The following is a 16,767-nucleotide window of genomic DNA, read 5'->3' as shown; positions in this document are numbered from 1 at the left end:
ACAAGAGCTCTGGAGAAAAAGACAATAATAAGGGAGGTACAGGATGTTGGTGAAGGGAATGTTGCTCTTCTGCTTTATTACTTGTGCTCAGCAGAAGCCTCACCAATTAGGTGCCATTTGCACACAGGCCTAAAGAAGGTTAAAGGACTTGTGACAGGGACACTTAGGGCAAGTGCATTGTCGGCAAAAGGAAGACTTCGTACAAAGACCCTCGGGGTCTAGTGTACTTGCAGCAAGTCTAACGTCAAAGCAAAAACAAATGCTTGAAATAAACTTCGCAGACTGGTGGACGAGTACAGTCTAAAGACTACTTTGGTTTGTTTAATGTGGCCTTTTTAGTTCTACTTTTTAAAATAATTTTAATTAGTTGCAAACGCTAAGGAATTAGGAGATTTATGCACAGACATCTCAGAGCCGGGGGGCCTTGCAGCTGGGCCTGGGGGTGTTCCCCGGTTGGTACTGTAGCTGGCCGTGTTTCCCCAGTTTCCCAGTAGCCACCAGTGCCTGTCACACTGTAGGCGTCACCGTTTCTTTAAGAACCTTCCACTCACTTGCTGGCCTCCTTGCTCTCTCAGGCAGCGGGGTTTTGTGACGCCTGGTTTAAATTGATTGGAAGGGAGAATAAGAAAGCCAGTTTTGTAGAGACTGAATTTTCAGACTACTGGTTTAAGGAGTCTTTTATTATTATTATTATTATTATTATTATTATTATCTGAGCCTGAGTCTAGCATTTGGCAAAAGAGAAGCGCATTAGGAATCAATGCCCTTGAATAATTAGCAGACCCTTCAAGGTGCATCCGTTGCAGGAGTCACGTGGATCGTTTATTTTACTATGTAAAGAAAAACACTGGGAAAGACATATTTGAGATTCACTAATTATGGTAAACATGATAGGCATACGTATTTTCCTTGCAAAAAACTCACCAAGAAACCTACGATGAAGGAAGTATAGAAAAGGAAAAGAATGGGCGGTAAAGAAATCTGTTCAAAATGCAGACAGCTCAGTGCTGTGCAAATTAATGAAATCAAGACAAATAGCAAGAAAACAAAAACACTAATTAAAGCTTGACTTTAGCTACACTGACAGAGACATATGGAAAGGGAATATTAACATCATGTAAAACAGTACGTACACACACGCGCGTGCACGCGCGACGACTTGCAAAAACACTCAATAGACTGATTCCCGACAAAAAGTTAAGTGAATAAAATAGATACAGGCACACATCTTAGGTGAAGAGTCCCACATTTTTCAAAACACAATAGAAGAGATTAATGGCTTCCTTGATTTTCAACCCTCTGACTTCTCAGTTATCTACTCAGCACAGTGGGTTAAATGAACACACTGGCAAAGGGTCAGAAATCGATTTGCTGTGAAGAAGTTAGGGCTGGATTGTCTAAGCTGAGGCCTAATTTTAGGCGGGTCAAAGGGCATGAAAGCCCAGAGAAAAGCAGCTGGAGCACAGAGCCTGGGGCACATTGCCGGTGGAGGGAACAGTGGGGTTCTGACCTCACGAGGGGGAGAAATACAGTCTCTGAAAGACAAGGCAAGACAAGGCTAGATGCCACATCTCTGATCACGGAACGGTGAGGGCCCTGTGAACTCAGCTGAGGCGTGGAGGTCAGGACTTGAAGGCTGGGCATAGAAGGTCTATTAGTGAATGAGGGTCACGATTAGAAAGACATAGGAAGAACGAAGGAAAACCGAATTGTCAAGAATAACTTGGCAGCCGCGATCTGGACAAGTCAACACAAAAGCTACAGGACCGCACTGTGTGATGGACAAAGTCTGGACTCTGTTTAGTCTGCTGGGGTTTCAATCTGATTAGCTCTACCACTTCCTGTCTTGGTGACCCTGGGTGAGTCTCTTAATGCCTTGATGTGTCAGTGATAATATTAATAGTATAATAAGAGTAACAATAATTAGTGCATACTTCCTAGTGGTCATGCGAGCATGAAACGAGATAAAGTTCACCAAGCACGATGCCTGGCATAGAGTAAGGGTCCGTGCATGTTACAACTAGCCCGACACCCTTTAATCGTATAATAATTGAAAATCACTTGCTGTATGTATCAGGTCACTACAGAACTCAGTTCCTGGAGCTCCAAGAGGGCAGGGACTGCCTGTCACGCTTGTAACTCTATTCCCAGTGACTCGCACAGAGCTGGCTCCTTGCAAGCTACTCAGTAACATTACTTGAGTGAATGCATGGAGTGAAGTAATGGTCATCCAAAGGTCAATTTTGGTTTTTGCTGTAAAAATGCAAATATATTCCAGGCATCCCTCTTGGACTTGACCTTCTGAATGACAAAGCAGGTCAACTAGACACATTTCAAAAAGACCTGGGAAGATCCCACTGTCCAACCAGGAAGCCACCCTCAGTCCTGCTGTGTTGTCACTGCTTCGACACCAGAACCACGTACAACCCCTGGCAGCCTCAATCTTCCAGAGAACCACAAAAGCAGGAGAAGCGTGTTTGAACTTGTTAAAGCCCTGGTCTGGTAGTCGACCATCAGTACACGGGAAAAAACGCCTCTCTTTTTGCTTTTAGGCTCCTGCTACACTATAAGTGTATTGACATGAAAAAGCAAGAGAATCAGTATCAACAGCTGGGCTGATATTGACACAGACCCTGAAAGGGCTACCCAGATAAACTCCACGCACGGATGCCGCAGCAGGCGACACCCCCAACGAAATTATCGGTTTTATTGCCCAATATCTCTGTGCAACTGAGCAGTGGGCTGAGCAAAAATAACAACTTTCAAGCAACATAATGGTTCAAATGACTCTGAAAGGACCAGCCAGACAGGTGAAACAGCAGTGTCTAGCTCTGGATGCCACACCATGAAAACAGCCACTAAAAGACATCAGGGATGTGTATTCAACAGCGTCAGCCAGTGTGACCACAGTGGCAGGCACTTCAGGATTTGATCATTGCCATCGAAAGTGAAGGCCCACTTTTGAATTAGTGTGAAATACAGTGGCATTTTTAAATCAAAAAGTTTTAAAATGACACTCTACCTGCAAGGCACAACATGAATGATTGCAGGAGCAGCAGTTCCCATGGCAACCTCATCTTCAGCTTCCGAGGTCAAAGGAGTTTCAAGTCCAATAACAAGTGAATAGAATCACTGCTTCTTTCAAGTCTCGTTCAACCTTTAATCTGTGGGAAAGAAGAGACATTACAATGAGATTTGGGAATTCTCCTCCTGGTGGTCTCGCAAATGCATCTTTACTTGTATACAAATAAAATTCACCCGTGACCAAGTACTATTCAAGAAGAGAGAAGCATATTAAATCATAAATATGAAGCCCATAAGCTCCTTTCCTTTTCTGACAAATAACAAGTGGGTGGGGATTAGAGCTGGTGTGTCCCGGTGGCCACCAAGTGAAGGCAGGAACGGATTCTGATTAGATGTGAACCAACCCGACGGCAGGAGATTGGACCACTGTTTACAAGGTCCTTCCCAGTCCCTGTTCTTAGTCATTTACCAATTAAAACACACCCAAAAAAGTGAATCCACAAGAACTGCTACTGAACAAGATGGGGTCAACTTTGGTGGGTCTTAAGGTGAAATTCCCCAGTTTTAGAATGAAGCTTGTGTGGGAAAATTAAGTACCCCCCCAAACCACACATTTTTGCCTGTGCTCCATGTTTCGTCTCTAAAACACACCGGAACTACGCAGCTCCAGTGCCCATCGAGAGAAATTCCACCAAGTGTGAGTAGCTGTCTACTGGTTTCTTTTGGGCAAACCCAGAGCACGGTCAGGAACGATAATGAAGGCTCGATTATCCAGGAATCTTAAAACGGGACAAGTCTGTGGCACAGACAGGCTGCTTGTTCTGTGTGCCAAAGGCGATGAGGCAGGTGAGCGCATGAGTGACACCCCCACGTGTCATTGGCAGCAGCTGCTGCTCGGCTCCAGCTGAAGGCGAACACGCGGGGCACAGACCCCAGGATGGCAGGAACACCTATGACTTTCCTAAGAAAAGTTGAAAATATTTTTGTATTTTGAAAATATCCCAAGTTTTACATGTTGGAAATCAGGTCAAACTATTTTCTAAATGCTGCAGGAACCAAATGAAGCCACGGTGTCCTCAGAAAACCAGAATTCATAGTGTTTGCTCTCATGCACCCATCCCTTCTCCCACCGACACTGCTGGCCCGACGTGCATGTGTGCATATTCATGGCACCTGTTTGCTTGCCAGACACTAGGTGAGGCAGAAGATATGCCAGCGTGAAGATACCGGCTCTGTCCTCCAGGGTCGCCTACTGTGGGGGTAGGGCAGTTACCTGCCATTTCAGCCATTCAATACGCTGCTATGAAGGAAGGAGGGAACTTTCCGGCTGGGGAGACCTCATGAAGCAGATGAACTGCCACTGGCATTGAAAAATGAGCAGGATGCCTCTTAGTCATCAGTGAATCAAACAAGTGACAAGTCTAGGAACCCGGAGACTGGTATTCTCACTGCAGCTCTGGCTGTAACTCGTGGCACGATCCTGTACCCACCCCGCCTCCCTCTCAAGGTTGTTCCAAGGACAAACCTCATGGTTAAGAAAAGGAAACCGCTCTGAGAACCCTACAGCACCATATGCACGCTAGGTGCTGTTATGGTACACCCCTTATGGTAGTGGACAATAACCTGGAGCTGCTCGCGGCACCCCCACTCCTAAGGAAAAGCTGTGAGTGAACACAGACTCGCAGGAAAACCTGGACCGACATCAGCTCGTCCATCCAGGGCACTCAGCATTAATTTATACTGTGTGCTCACTGAGAAGCCCTCTGCGTACCGGGGAGCTGCTAGAAAGTGAAGAACCACCATTAAAGAACTCGCCTTCCTCTCTGCTCTTACACAGCTCAGTTTCTGATCAAGTTGGGCTTCGTATGTAGTGAAGACAAAAGGGACTCTCGACTTCTGATCTGCTGATTTGGCCGAAAGTGGGCAGGGTATCTAATTGAATATGTTCAGATCCTCTTCTGACATGCATGGTGATTAGGCCATTTTAGATACACAGGATGTGCTGATCAATGAAATCTATTAATGTCTTAAGCAAATGATCAGGGTATTAATAATTAATTTTGTGAGGGAAATGTCATCTCGGATCTGGGGATTGGACTGCAATGTTAAGTAGTTTCTTGAAGCAATTAAAAAGAGCTTAGGAAAGGTATCCAATTACCCGAGAAAGATTTACCTAGTGATACCATGCTACTTCCAGTGTGTGTTCTGTTAAGAGCTGTGGACTTTTAAGGATGAAGGAATTCAAGAACCCCATCGGCATTTATTTACATTCGGGTAGGTAAGGTTCACCTTCACTCGTCAGAAATAATGGGGTCTTGACAGTAATTTGTCTAGTGGGCAGCGGCGAGCAGAGCACCAGGTTTTCTGAAGGGAGCTAAAGATTCATGGACCTCACGTGGCATTGTGGTGTGGGATACAAAGTTTCATAATTTCGGGTTTTCTGCCAGAGCCAGAAAGAAAGCTGCAGGCTGAGCTGAGGGTTATGGCGGTGACAGATGGCCCCTGCGGCTCGGAGCTCTCTGGTTTATCACCCTAGGTTGGCTGCAGCAAGAGGTAGAGTGCTCATCACTAACTCTGAGAGTCGGCTCAAGAATTAGACCCGTAAATCCTGGGGGCTCAGGGGAGGGGTGGGAGCCCTCAATGAAACAGGACTTGGTTGCTTTCTCTGGCTAAGCCAAAGACGACGACTAACGGGGAATGCTACAGTCTCTTTTCACACTTTGCTACCGTAGCCTCCAACCCTTCAAAAAATCCCAAGAGCACCAGTCACGTGGAAGACCGTAAGGTGCTGAAGACAAAAGCACGGTTCTGTTCCCCCCTTAAGCATCTCGGGTTCAGAGTCTATATCTGGGTCTGGGCGTATAATGATCAGTATTAGCATTCTGCTAAATTAAAATCCTGCTGGTGTCCAAATAGTTCTAACTCAGCTCAACGAACAGGCGAGGGTCTTACTGTGTGGCAGGAACAGTGCTGGGTGTTGGGGGTGCAGAGCCAGTGGAGGTGAGAGTTCTGTTCTCAAGGAGATCACTGTTGGTGAGACAGGAAGAGTGTACCCGCTGTCATGATTCAGTATAATGCTCGTAATAAGTTTACTAAGTATAAGGCACTGAGGACACAAAAGAACACCGTCTAACTCAGCTGCGGTGCGGGGTGGTAGGGCAGGGGCTGCAAGAACCCTCTCGAAAGGGCTAACACATTGAACTGTGCCTTTAAGGACACACAAGAGAGAACAAGGGGATTTTAAGGCCACTGAGCAGGACAACACAGGCATGATGCTGAGAACTTAGAGTTCAAGTTCATGAAGGGAGCGGAGTCGGCCGGCCCAGACCCATGCTCTAACCTTGGACCAACCAGCTGTGCAGCTCGCCTGGGAAATAACGGCCTTGCCGCCTACCTTCCCGGCTCACTGTCCATACGTCATGTATGGAGGCCCCAGCACAGATCCTCGCTGAGGTCAGTGCAGCCTAAGTCAGGGCCCTGATCCCCAAACAGCATGGAATCTGTATTAAGGAGTCTGGACTTGCAGCTGGATGGGAGAAGTGGGTGGGGGGATGACCACACAGGGGAACAGCCTGACACCCGATTTCCCTGCATGGGATCTGCCTTAAACATGAGCCCCAGAAGCAGAGACTATCCATGTCTCCCCGCTGCTGCTCTTCTCTGGTCGACAACTGAACCCCGTCTCTAAGTACTAAGTGAACAACCAGCATAGCACACACTGCGCAGGGCTCCTGGCAGCAAGACACGGGAGAATGCTGGACTTGGAATCCAGCCCACCGACCTCCTTCTTCCTGGTTTTGCCACAAGGTTTTTGACATTGGAAAAGCCCTTGAATCCTTGGGAACATACCTGCTTGCCTGTAGATTGGGGAAATGCCATGAGCCCTGTCTTCCTCACAAGTGTGCTGGGAAGACCAACTGACTTATGTTTGAGAGCAAACAGTAATCACCATTATGGTTCAGACTCAGACTCAGACCCTCCCCAAACAGATCATACTTTATGAGCATACGCGTAGGGGATCTTTGCTTTGCTCGTGGATATCTAAGAGGCACGTGGAATTGTGCATGGCACAGTAGGCAGTCAATGAAGAGTTGGTATGTAAATGAAAGGACACATTTAATTTACATCTTCTGTGGACCTACTGTGTGCTCTGGCATTCACTTTGTATTTAACCTTCATAGAAACCCTGGAGTCAGGCATCATTATCGTGTATAAAATTATAGCCCTGAAAATTAGACTATGAAAGGCTAAGGGAATTTTTCAAGGTCAAACATCTAAAAAGCAATAGAGCCAGGATTCAAATATATGTATTCATACTTCAAGTACCATGCTGTTTTCTGCCACAGCACTGTTGCTACCTGCCGTTGAGTCAGCTCTGACCCCTGGTGACCCTACGAGTGAGTGACATCCACAGTGTCCCGTCCTCACAGGCCCGCTCAGCTCCTGCAGACTCAGCCGACGGCTTCTGTTATGGAGTCAGTCCATTTCATATATGGTCTTTCTCTTTTCCTGCTGCCTTCTGTATTTCCCAGCATTCTTGTCTTTTCCAAGGAGCCCTGTCTTCTCATGCTGTGCCTGAAGTTTTATCATTTTTGCCACCAGTGATATTTCAGGCTTAATTTGCTCTCGGACCCACTTGTTTGTCTTTCTGGCGGTCTAGAGTCTCCCTAGAGCTCTGCTCCAGCACCATTATTTCTAGTGAAACTTTGTGTTTTTTTCCTACCAGCCTTTCTCACTGTCCAACTTTCACATCCGTACATAGTAATTGGGAATATGAGGGCGTGGATGATCTTAGCCTTGGTCTGTGATGACACGTCTTTGCTCTTAACGATCGTTCCTAGTTCTTCCATCACCGCCCTTCTGAGTCTCAGCCTTCTCTTGATTTCTTGGCTGCAGTTTCCATTTGAATTGACGACTGAACCAAGGTTGGCAAAATCTTTAACAATTTCAGGGTCTTCATTGTCTGTTAAAGTTATTTCTTCTGCAGACACGATTTTGACAGAAATGTGTACAAGGCAATGTGCCTTTTAAAGCATGATAAAGTTTGGGTGGTGACTGTTTTCTGTCTGACTCTGCTTTTCTTTCATTCTGCAGAAGCCAAGCCAGATGCCAGTAAGCAAAAGTGCAGAATCTGTATAATATTCATAACACAAAATATAGCACAGTGTCAGAGCAGAGACCTTGTCGGAGGCTACATTTCACTAAGGTTGGCTCAGAAGTCTTCTGTGACCATGCGGTTGTGGACATGTTGCTTTCCCTTAAATGTAAGACCAACATGAACATTTGTTTTCTTACTAATTGGTAATTATTAGAGTGCCATCATTCTTCAGACAGGAAATTAAAAAAGGATCACCCCCAGTTCCCAACTGTATAGTTTTGTGTTTTCTAACTTTACAATTAACTAATGAGGGGTGCAGCCAATCAGGGTGGTGGGAAGCAGTGTGCAGCCCTGAATGCAAGAGAGAAATTCAGCGTCCTCAGAAAGCAACCTGTCAATCATTTAAATGGAAAATGGCACACAGTCAAATCTTAATGCTCGATCAATCAACGGACATTTATTGAGTGCCCATTATTCAAATGGTAATATGCAGAATTCAGAGTCAAGGTCAAAGTCTCTGCTCACAAGGGCACGACGACTCAGCAGGGTAGAAAAGATTACTGACTATACAAGTTAGTTTATATGTCAAGTGAGTAGTACAAATATTCTCTGGGTCCCATGGTTATGGTCGCTGGTTCTTCCTGATAATGAAAACTCATATCACCTCAGTCAATCAAATTAGCTTCCCCGATGCTCTCCTTGTACCAACTTTCTACTCCGTCTACTAGAAGAGACCCTTTTCCATTTGTATTTCCCTGATGTCTCCCTTACTTCAGTGGGGATTGCAATAAGTAGTCTGTTAGGAATGGTGAGAAAATGTGTGTTGGTTTCTTTCTCGCACTGGACTATTTTCCCAAGCATATGAAAGTATGAATGGAACAGTGCGAAAAGAAATATGAAGGGCCTGGATAACACATTTGGAAAACTGCAGCTATTAACTGGGAGGTAGAGAGCTCTGAGTCAGAGTCCCGAATTTACATCGGACGCACTGACTTGCTGGCTGATTGGGACTCTGCTTCCATCACACATTACAGAGGATTTTGAGGAATTATAGAGGGTCAGCTAAGGTGGACAATTTCCTTCATTTCTAAAGGCTTTCTAGGCAAAATAGTGTCTGCCACATGTGGCAATTCCTACCAGAAATGTAATGATTACATTAGGCAGATACTCTGGCTTAAGAGCCGGCTTGCTAATATCTCATTATTTCAGCCGCCGAAGGATATCTCTTCCACATTCTCAGGGCCAACAGAGTTCTACACACCAATTTCCAAAAATCTATTATTGAATGTGTTAGAGTGCACACCCACTATCCATTCCTCAACAAGCTTCCTCCTTACACAACTGCATTCTGCTTCGATATGGGACCTTTACATTCTGTACTGTGGAGGCCATCTTTTTAAAAAGCTGCAGTCATGCAATAGTCACAGTGTGGCACTTCAAAAGGGCACTGGCATGCAATTTAGAATCGCTGGGTTCCTGGGTCCGTGATGTTATTTCCTTGCTGGGCAAGGTTCTTCACCAGGAATAGAGCGGGATGGACCCGAACGGTTCTAGGCGTCCCTGGCGGCCTGAAGGGCATCAATGTACCAGACAAAGGCCGTGTACCTGGGGGATGTATAATTAGAGAAATGAATGATGGCCACGGGACCCGTCATCACCAAGGCCATTCGAGGTACCTCACAGCTGCTCATATGACATTATCTTTCCATCCATCTAAGTTGCTTGAGATGCACTGTTTTTAAATTCTATGTGTGGTGCTGTTACTGGAAATGTCACCCCAAGCCACAAATACACATGACTATTAGTGGTCTCCACTAAGTCATGCCTTAATCCGTTAGTTTTTCCTTGTGTTAAAGTAATACATCAACACAGCTTAAATACTTATTCCTCCTTCCCCAAGGGAACCACTTCCTGGGGAAAACAAGTTTTTCTGGTATGCATCTGGATATTGATTAAAACGTGCTTAGACCACTATTTCTGCATTTGGGTCTTACGCACGAGCTTATTTTATGGGGTATTACACAGTCACTTCCAATGATGGAGACACTGATACAAACACGCACATACATACCTGGCTGTACCGTTGTCCGAATTCAGTTTTATCACTTCATTTGGTTAATAATTTTTCAACTGAGCCCCAAGGTACACTGCTTATATTTCCTTTTTGTAGTTCTTGGGTTTTTCTAGAGTTAATTTCCTCTCTATCTGCTTAGCTTTTTAAGTATATGTCACAAATTCATCATAAACATTCTTTCATATCTAATGAATTCAGTGTGTTCAAGCAAAACTAGAAGTCCATCAGTTTGAATAAGAACATATTTAGGACACGTAAATACTGGACACTTTTATAGTTCAGGTGAAAAACAAATGGACATGATTTCCCTTCTAGCCTCATTTATTTGAAAACAGAAAAGCCATGTGTTCAAAGCTATAATTGCTCATATATTATGTATGCTACACAATTATATATATATATACATTTGAAGCTTATATGTTTGTGAGATTTCCTCATACAACATATGTAGTTAACAAGCGACTTATTAAACAATGTTGGAGGCAATGTGATGGTAGAATATAATATAAAATACCTAAGGTAATGATGGATAATAGATATCATTTGTAGAACAGTTGCTATGTCGTGGTCTCTTACTAAGTTTTAACCCATCTAATCTTTCAAACAACGCTTTAAGGTGGAGAACAATATTATTTTCATTTTAAGGGTCAAATACATTGCCCTCAGTTAGAGGTGATAAGTAACGAAGTCAGGACATGAACTCTGAATGATTTCCCCCTGGAATTTACTGCACTACATTTTATATACACTGATATGCATTCTTTTTAGTGTAAAGTTTAATGGGATTTCAAAGATTTATGCAGCCACATGACGGCCACTGCCACCAAGGTATGGGTTATTTCCATTACTCCCAAAGTGAACCCTCAAAGTCTGACTTCACAGTATAGATATTTAACCACTCTACTGAAATTCTCCCCGGGAGTCACGATGCAGGCGTATCAGACTGCACTTGTTATATGACAAAGTACATGGTGTTTTCCTCTTATTTAGGCTGCTTTTCAGATACTCCACTGCTCCTTTACATTGTTTTTCCCTCATTAGTACACTCTCATTACAAGGGAAACAAGAACAAAAGTAGATAATAGCTGAAGACAGGAAAGCACATGGCACCCACTCCCCTTCCCACTCCTGGGAAAGCAGTGCTAATTGAGGGTGTCACCCTTTCTTGCTTAGCCCAAGGGCATCCCAGAGTCTCCTCCACATAGCATCTCAGGTAGACATGACAAAATCAATATGGTTCACAAGTGAAATAAAAACTTCCTTGCCTTCCCTCTGGTGGTTGAAAATATTCGCTTTATAATTACACAAGCCAGGTTTAAATCCCACCTCCACCATTGAGCTGTTGACCCTGGGAAAGTTATTTAACCTCTGTTGGCCTCACTTTCCTCTTTGGTAAAGTGAGAGTAATGGACAACACAAGGTTGTTGAAGGAAATGCAAGAGAAAATCTGTACAGTTGGATTCTGCTAGAAAAAGCTGGGCATGGCTTTAAGTAGGTAAACTTGGGAAAAGAAGACGGACAGCAGTGGAAGTGTCAGCTTCAGGACACACGTGGCTGTGGGATGCACGCTGTGCCCCTGAAGGGGAAAACCCATGACCCACTGGATTCCGTCCTGTGCATCACAGGAGAGCGGATGGATGGGACTTGGGAGAGATGACACCATCCAGAGACTCCGGTCTCAGTCCCGCCTTCTGGGTGATGGGAAGTCAACTTTGCATACTTTCTGAAGTCTCCCACCACTAGAGCAGGAAAGGGTTGTTAGCAATCCTTGCACGTTTGTTTTCCTTCTGCCCACTGGTGTACTGCAGAGTGCCAGTTCTGCTAAACGCCCACATAAATCACTGCTAATGAAGCACGCTGCACACAGAGACAGCAACAGACATTTTTTAATCATCTAAACGAAAGACGAGTTAAAGGTAAGCACAAAACACTCTACCACCTAATGGATTAGGTGTTGGCTTTAAAGTGGCAAGAACCATACGACTTTCAGAGCTTGTACTTGGATGTACTTGGTGGGGAAGGAAAGCTCACGAGTATATTCATCATTATGCACACCTTGCCCATGCACAGCTTGCCGAGCGCGTGGACAGCCAGATCAGATATCTGCTAGCCTAAAGGAGAGTCTGTGTCTACTTTATCAGAAGCAGAAATCACATTGCAAACATAGATGCATGAGTTCTGAGATGCTATGAAAAGAAAAGGGCTAAGATCTTTTATCCTTCGTCCTTTACTCACAAATTAGTAACTGAAACTCTAGTAACGGAAATGCCCCATGATACAGCAATGAACAAGACAGACACAGTCTGCCCTCACGGACCTTGTTTTATTCTACTGGGGGGGCAAATAATGTAGTACTGAAGGGGGCTGGATGGTGGGGGCCAGGAAAGCGCCCAGTGTGATTCAAGTGTACACATGGTCTTCCGAAACAGACCGAAACTCAAGTCTTGGTTTTGGGTTTTTTTGTTGTTGTTGTTTTTGTTTTTAATCTAATACTAGCATTGTTTTAGAAAAGTTATTTCTGATCCTCCAGGTTTTCATCTATAAACTTGGAAACTTTGCAACCTACTTCAGAAGTTTACGGAGAAGTATATGAGCTCATGCATGTGCAACGGTTAGCACCATAAACCACTCTTAACGTGGGCTGTCTTATCTAGGGGCGACTCTGAAGTGTCTCATAATGAATGGAGTCTGGGGACCCGCCACTGCCCCCCTCACTAGTGAACTGGTAATATAGGATCTGCAGTCCCAGCCCGCCATTTCACGCGGCGGCCACCATACGGTACATTCCAAATGCTGTGCTATTACTTACAGGAGTAAATAGTATAGGGAACATTCCTCTAAACAATGTCTGGTGAGCACCTGCAGGAGGTCAGGCCCTGAGCTTGGCACTGGAGAGCCCAGTGAAGTGGGCAAAGTCCTGTCGCCATGGAGCATGCACCCTAGTGTGTTTCCCAGTCCATGTGCTCGTGAACACGGGCTCTTGGGGACCAGGCTGTTTTCCTGAGAAGCACAGCTCAGTGTCACTGTCCTTTAGCCTGAACTCCATGCTGATGACAGGGTGACCCCGTACCATCTGACGCACCTTTTACACTCTTATTTGGTGTCGAATACATGTAGAAGTCATGTGCGTTAAATAGAACCATTTAAGCAAGTGCTCACCTCCATTTTCTTGTCTGTTGCACCCACATCTGTATCTCAGGCATGAAAGATGGCAGTGACAAAATGACACGCTGTTCTTTTTTTTTTTTTTTTCTTTTCCTTTGAGTGCTTACTATGTGTCAGTTACTACCCAAAGAATCTATATAGGTTACCTAATCCTCACAATAACTTGAGGGGGGAGGTATATGATTGTTTCCATTTGTCAGAGGAAAGAGAAGCTTGAGGAGGTAAATGGGCCACTTATTTCTTCCGCAAACCCTCCCCTGTTCTCTTCTAGACCTGTAAGTGGTCAATTTCCTCTGAACATACCGTGTCAGTGCACATAACACTGGCATTCCAAGAGAAAAATAGACTAGAGAGCTGGTAAGCCTGTTTACCAAGGTTGCCTTTCTGTGACGGGTGGGGAAACGTCACCATCAGATACACACAAACGGGACGGAATTATAGCGCAGGATCCAGAAGCACGGGCACGCCAGGAACCTGCCCTGTATGTCAGTGTGATGTTGGAGCAGAGTTTTCTATCTCGCTTATCAGCGGGTGCTTATCTATCTAGTTAGCGTAGTACCACATAGGTAGCAAGCGACAGATCGAAGTGTCCTTTGCTGAGTTAGGCTGCTTAAGCCAAGTCGGGCAAACCTCGTGGGGCCAGGGAAGAGCAGGGTTGAGGGCTGGCCTGTGACACAGAGAGCACATGTCCCTGCAGTTCTTGCAGTCCACTTTGCCCATTCTATGTATGCTCTTGTTGGAGATGTGACGGTGAGTATTCCCAGTTATAAAGTGGCTTTTATCCGAGAATTGACAAAGGATGGGTATTAAGTCTACGGCACTGGTTGGGATGACAGTTAGGTTCCGGTATCCTAATTTTTAAGCTGGGAAACAGAGAAGGAAAAGAGTACAGGGAGTTTACAATATACATAGTGAGTTAAGAAGAAATATACACGTCTATGTCGAAAACGAAGGCTGGGGAAACAGTAACTTCACAGCGGGAAACTCAGGCAACTCCCTGTCCAGCAAATGAGCAAGGCACCCGCTGCCAGTACAAGTCACAGGGGCTCACGCACCCTGTGGTGCGGCGCGCTGAGCGGGCACCTGAGCTGTGGTCTCCTGGCCCACGAGGCCCAGGCTCAGTGCAACCCAGACAACATCAGGCAACGGACGAGGAGCCTACACGGCAACCGCCCAGTAACTTCAAAGGTGTCCAATCACGAAAGGCAAGGAAAGACGGAGGAATTGTCATGAAGGAAGGACAACAAGGAGAAGTGAGTACGATACAGAATCTCAGGTTCTGGGTTAGACCCTGGAGCAGAAACCGGACATCGGCAGAGAACTGGTGAACGCCGCGTGAGGTCTGCTGTGCACGGACCTGTATTTACCGGCATTCGCTACCTGGTTCTGAGCACTGTATTGTACTCATGTCAGACGTCAGCACAGGGAACCGCAGGGAAGGGCGTAGGGGACTGGGAACCACTTCCGGTAACTTTCCTGAAAGTCTGTCATTATTTCCAAATCCGGCTGATGCTGCATCCATCATTTCCTAGCCCGAGAATCAGACTTTTAAAATCTGTGGGTTTTGTTTTCACAACAGTGGAGTTATATTCCTTGGAAGAAATGTTCACATATCATATCAGCGTAAAGTTATATTTATATTTATGGTTTGCTGCATCATTTCTGGAGGAAAGTCAAAGGTCATGCAAGTTTGTTCACAGAGGACGCAACGGTTGGAGGAAAAATTATGTGAAACGAAGAAATAATGTCTGGATGCCCAGACTGCAATCTATATGATCAATACATTACTCTGTTGAAATTTAATTAAAATTAAACTGCTAAGGAGTCAAATGAAGATCTGAAAAGAACCAAGCTTACCCTACTTTTCTTAATAAAGAAATAAATAAGCCAGGATTCTGCACTGCTTATATGCTAACAATACAGCACACACGTTTCCCCTTAATTTCTTATTTACTATCACTGTGAGTTCTTTGCAATGAAATGTGAGATCGATGCAAAGACAGGAGAAAAACAGAAAAATGGGAATAGCTGTAAATATCTATTTATCTATCTATCTATCTATCTATCTATCTATCTATCTATCTACCTACCTATAGATATATGTATTTACATATATATATGTATCTAGATAGATAGATAGATAATTTATTTTCATGACATCAGAATTCCTCCTTAAATTAGCCAGTTGGACATGCTGTTGGTAAAAGAAAATGTAGTAATTCTGGTTACCTGTGGACACTAAGAAATAGATGAATTATCTACAAAAACCGTTTTTGAGACTAGAATTCTAATTAGAGGTAACTTACATTGTGAGACTTAGGCTGTTTCAGAGATGTGGCCAAGAACAAACGACAAAACTAAGTCGTTGAAATTACTTCAGGCACAATTGAATCCCATGACTTCAGTTCAAGTCGGTGCCTACACACAGTTCAAGCTGCGATTTTACTACATTTCAACTCCAAGTTTCAAGACCAAGTGTAGAAAAAAAACAACTTGATACAATACACCCTCCTGGTACCCATGTTCACGTAAGTGTGAGTACATGTAAGTGTAAATACATGTAGGTATAATACATGGAAGTGTGAATACACGGAAGTGTGAATACCCAGAAGTGTGAATACACGGATGTGTGAATACACATATGCTCTCATTTGGCATTCCTCGTGTCGCACTTCAGCCTCAGACAGTACCTCGGGGCTGCCTTCTGAAACCTGTGCAGGAAGGAGACCAAACTAACTGAGAAACAGTAACCCTGATGGATGGGAAAGAATCACCTGCATGAACAATGGAACAGCGTCCCTAATGTCCAGCAAGGAAGGCAGACTCTTCCCAACCAGAGGAAATGGTGTGTATGTCCTTTAACTGTGTTCACAGCTCAGAGAAAGCCCTCAAGTGGGGCGGGGACACCGACAATGGACATGCATGGGACGGTAATGACAGATGCGTCCGTTCCTCCCGAGAGTCCACTTTCTCCCGAGTTTGCACAACTGAGGTTCGAGTGTGGGAGCCATGATGCGCACAGGGACAGGACCCAGGGCAAGGGCGTGAGAAGGAACACTGCTGCTGCGTTGCGGACATGCACCTGGGCGCTGAGGAAGGCTCTGTGACACCGCCCCAGACCCTAACTGATGGCTTCGTCCTGTTTAACACCCACTCCTCCCTCACAACAAACAGTCCCTAACGAAGACCCCCACCCCACCCCGCCCCGCCTGCTGTCTGGCCATTAGAAGATGCATTTCTGGGCAATGTTAAATAGCCAGAAAAACATATAAACACGACATAAATCATACCTTTCCAAGCTTCACTGCACTAGCCTGGATAAAGTAGGCATATTGCATACAATGTTAGTTACTGAACACAATGTGATGCTTCATTCTAACTGAGGATAACTTCCAGAAACACCTCA

The 16,767-nt window shown here is 44.8% G+C and overlaps 1 protein-coding gene across 9 annotated transcripts in view; it reads right to left on the bottom strand.

Annotated features, from left to right (window-relative positions):
- The window catches only part of CNTN4 (contactin 4), a 769,828-nt gene that overhangs the window by 385,714 nt on the left and 367,347 nt on the right, over positions 1-16,767 (bottom strand). For all 9 annotated transcript variants that reach the window (XM_074312213.1, XM_074312216.1, XM_074312211.1 and 6 more), the window contains one exon: positions 3,023-3,164. In XM_074312213.1, the coding sequence (XP_074168314.1) occupies positions 3,023-3,077 (55 nt within the window). In that variant the 5' untranslated portion in view covers positions 3,078-3,164. The remainder of the gene's footprint in view (positions 1-3,022; positions 3,165-16,767) is intronic.

This window comes from Rhinolophus sinicus, linkage group LG10 (genome assembly GCF_036562045.2).
Source record: "Rhinolophus sinicus isolate RSC01 linkage group LG10, ASM3656204v1, whole genome shotgun sequence".
NCBI classification, from domain to species: domain Eukaryota; kingdom Metazoa; phylum Chordata; class Mammalia; order Chiroptera; family Rhinolophidae; genus Rhinolophus; species Rhinolophus sinicus.
This window is presented reverse-complemented; position numbering and strand designations above follow the sequence as displayed.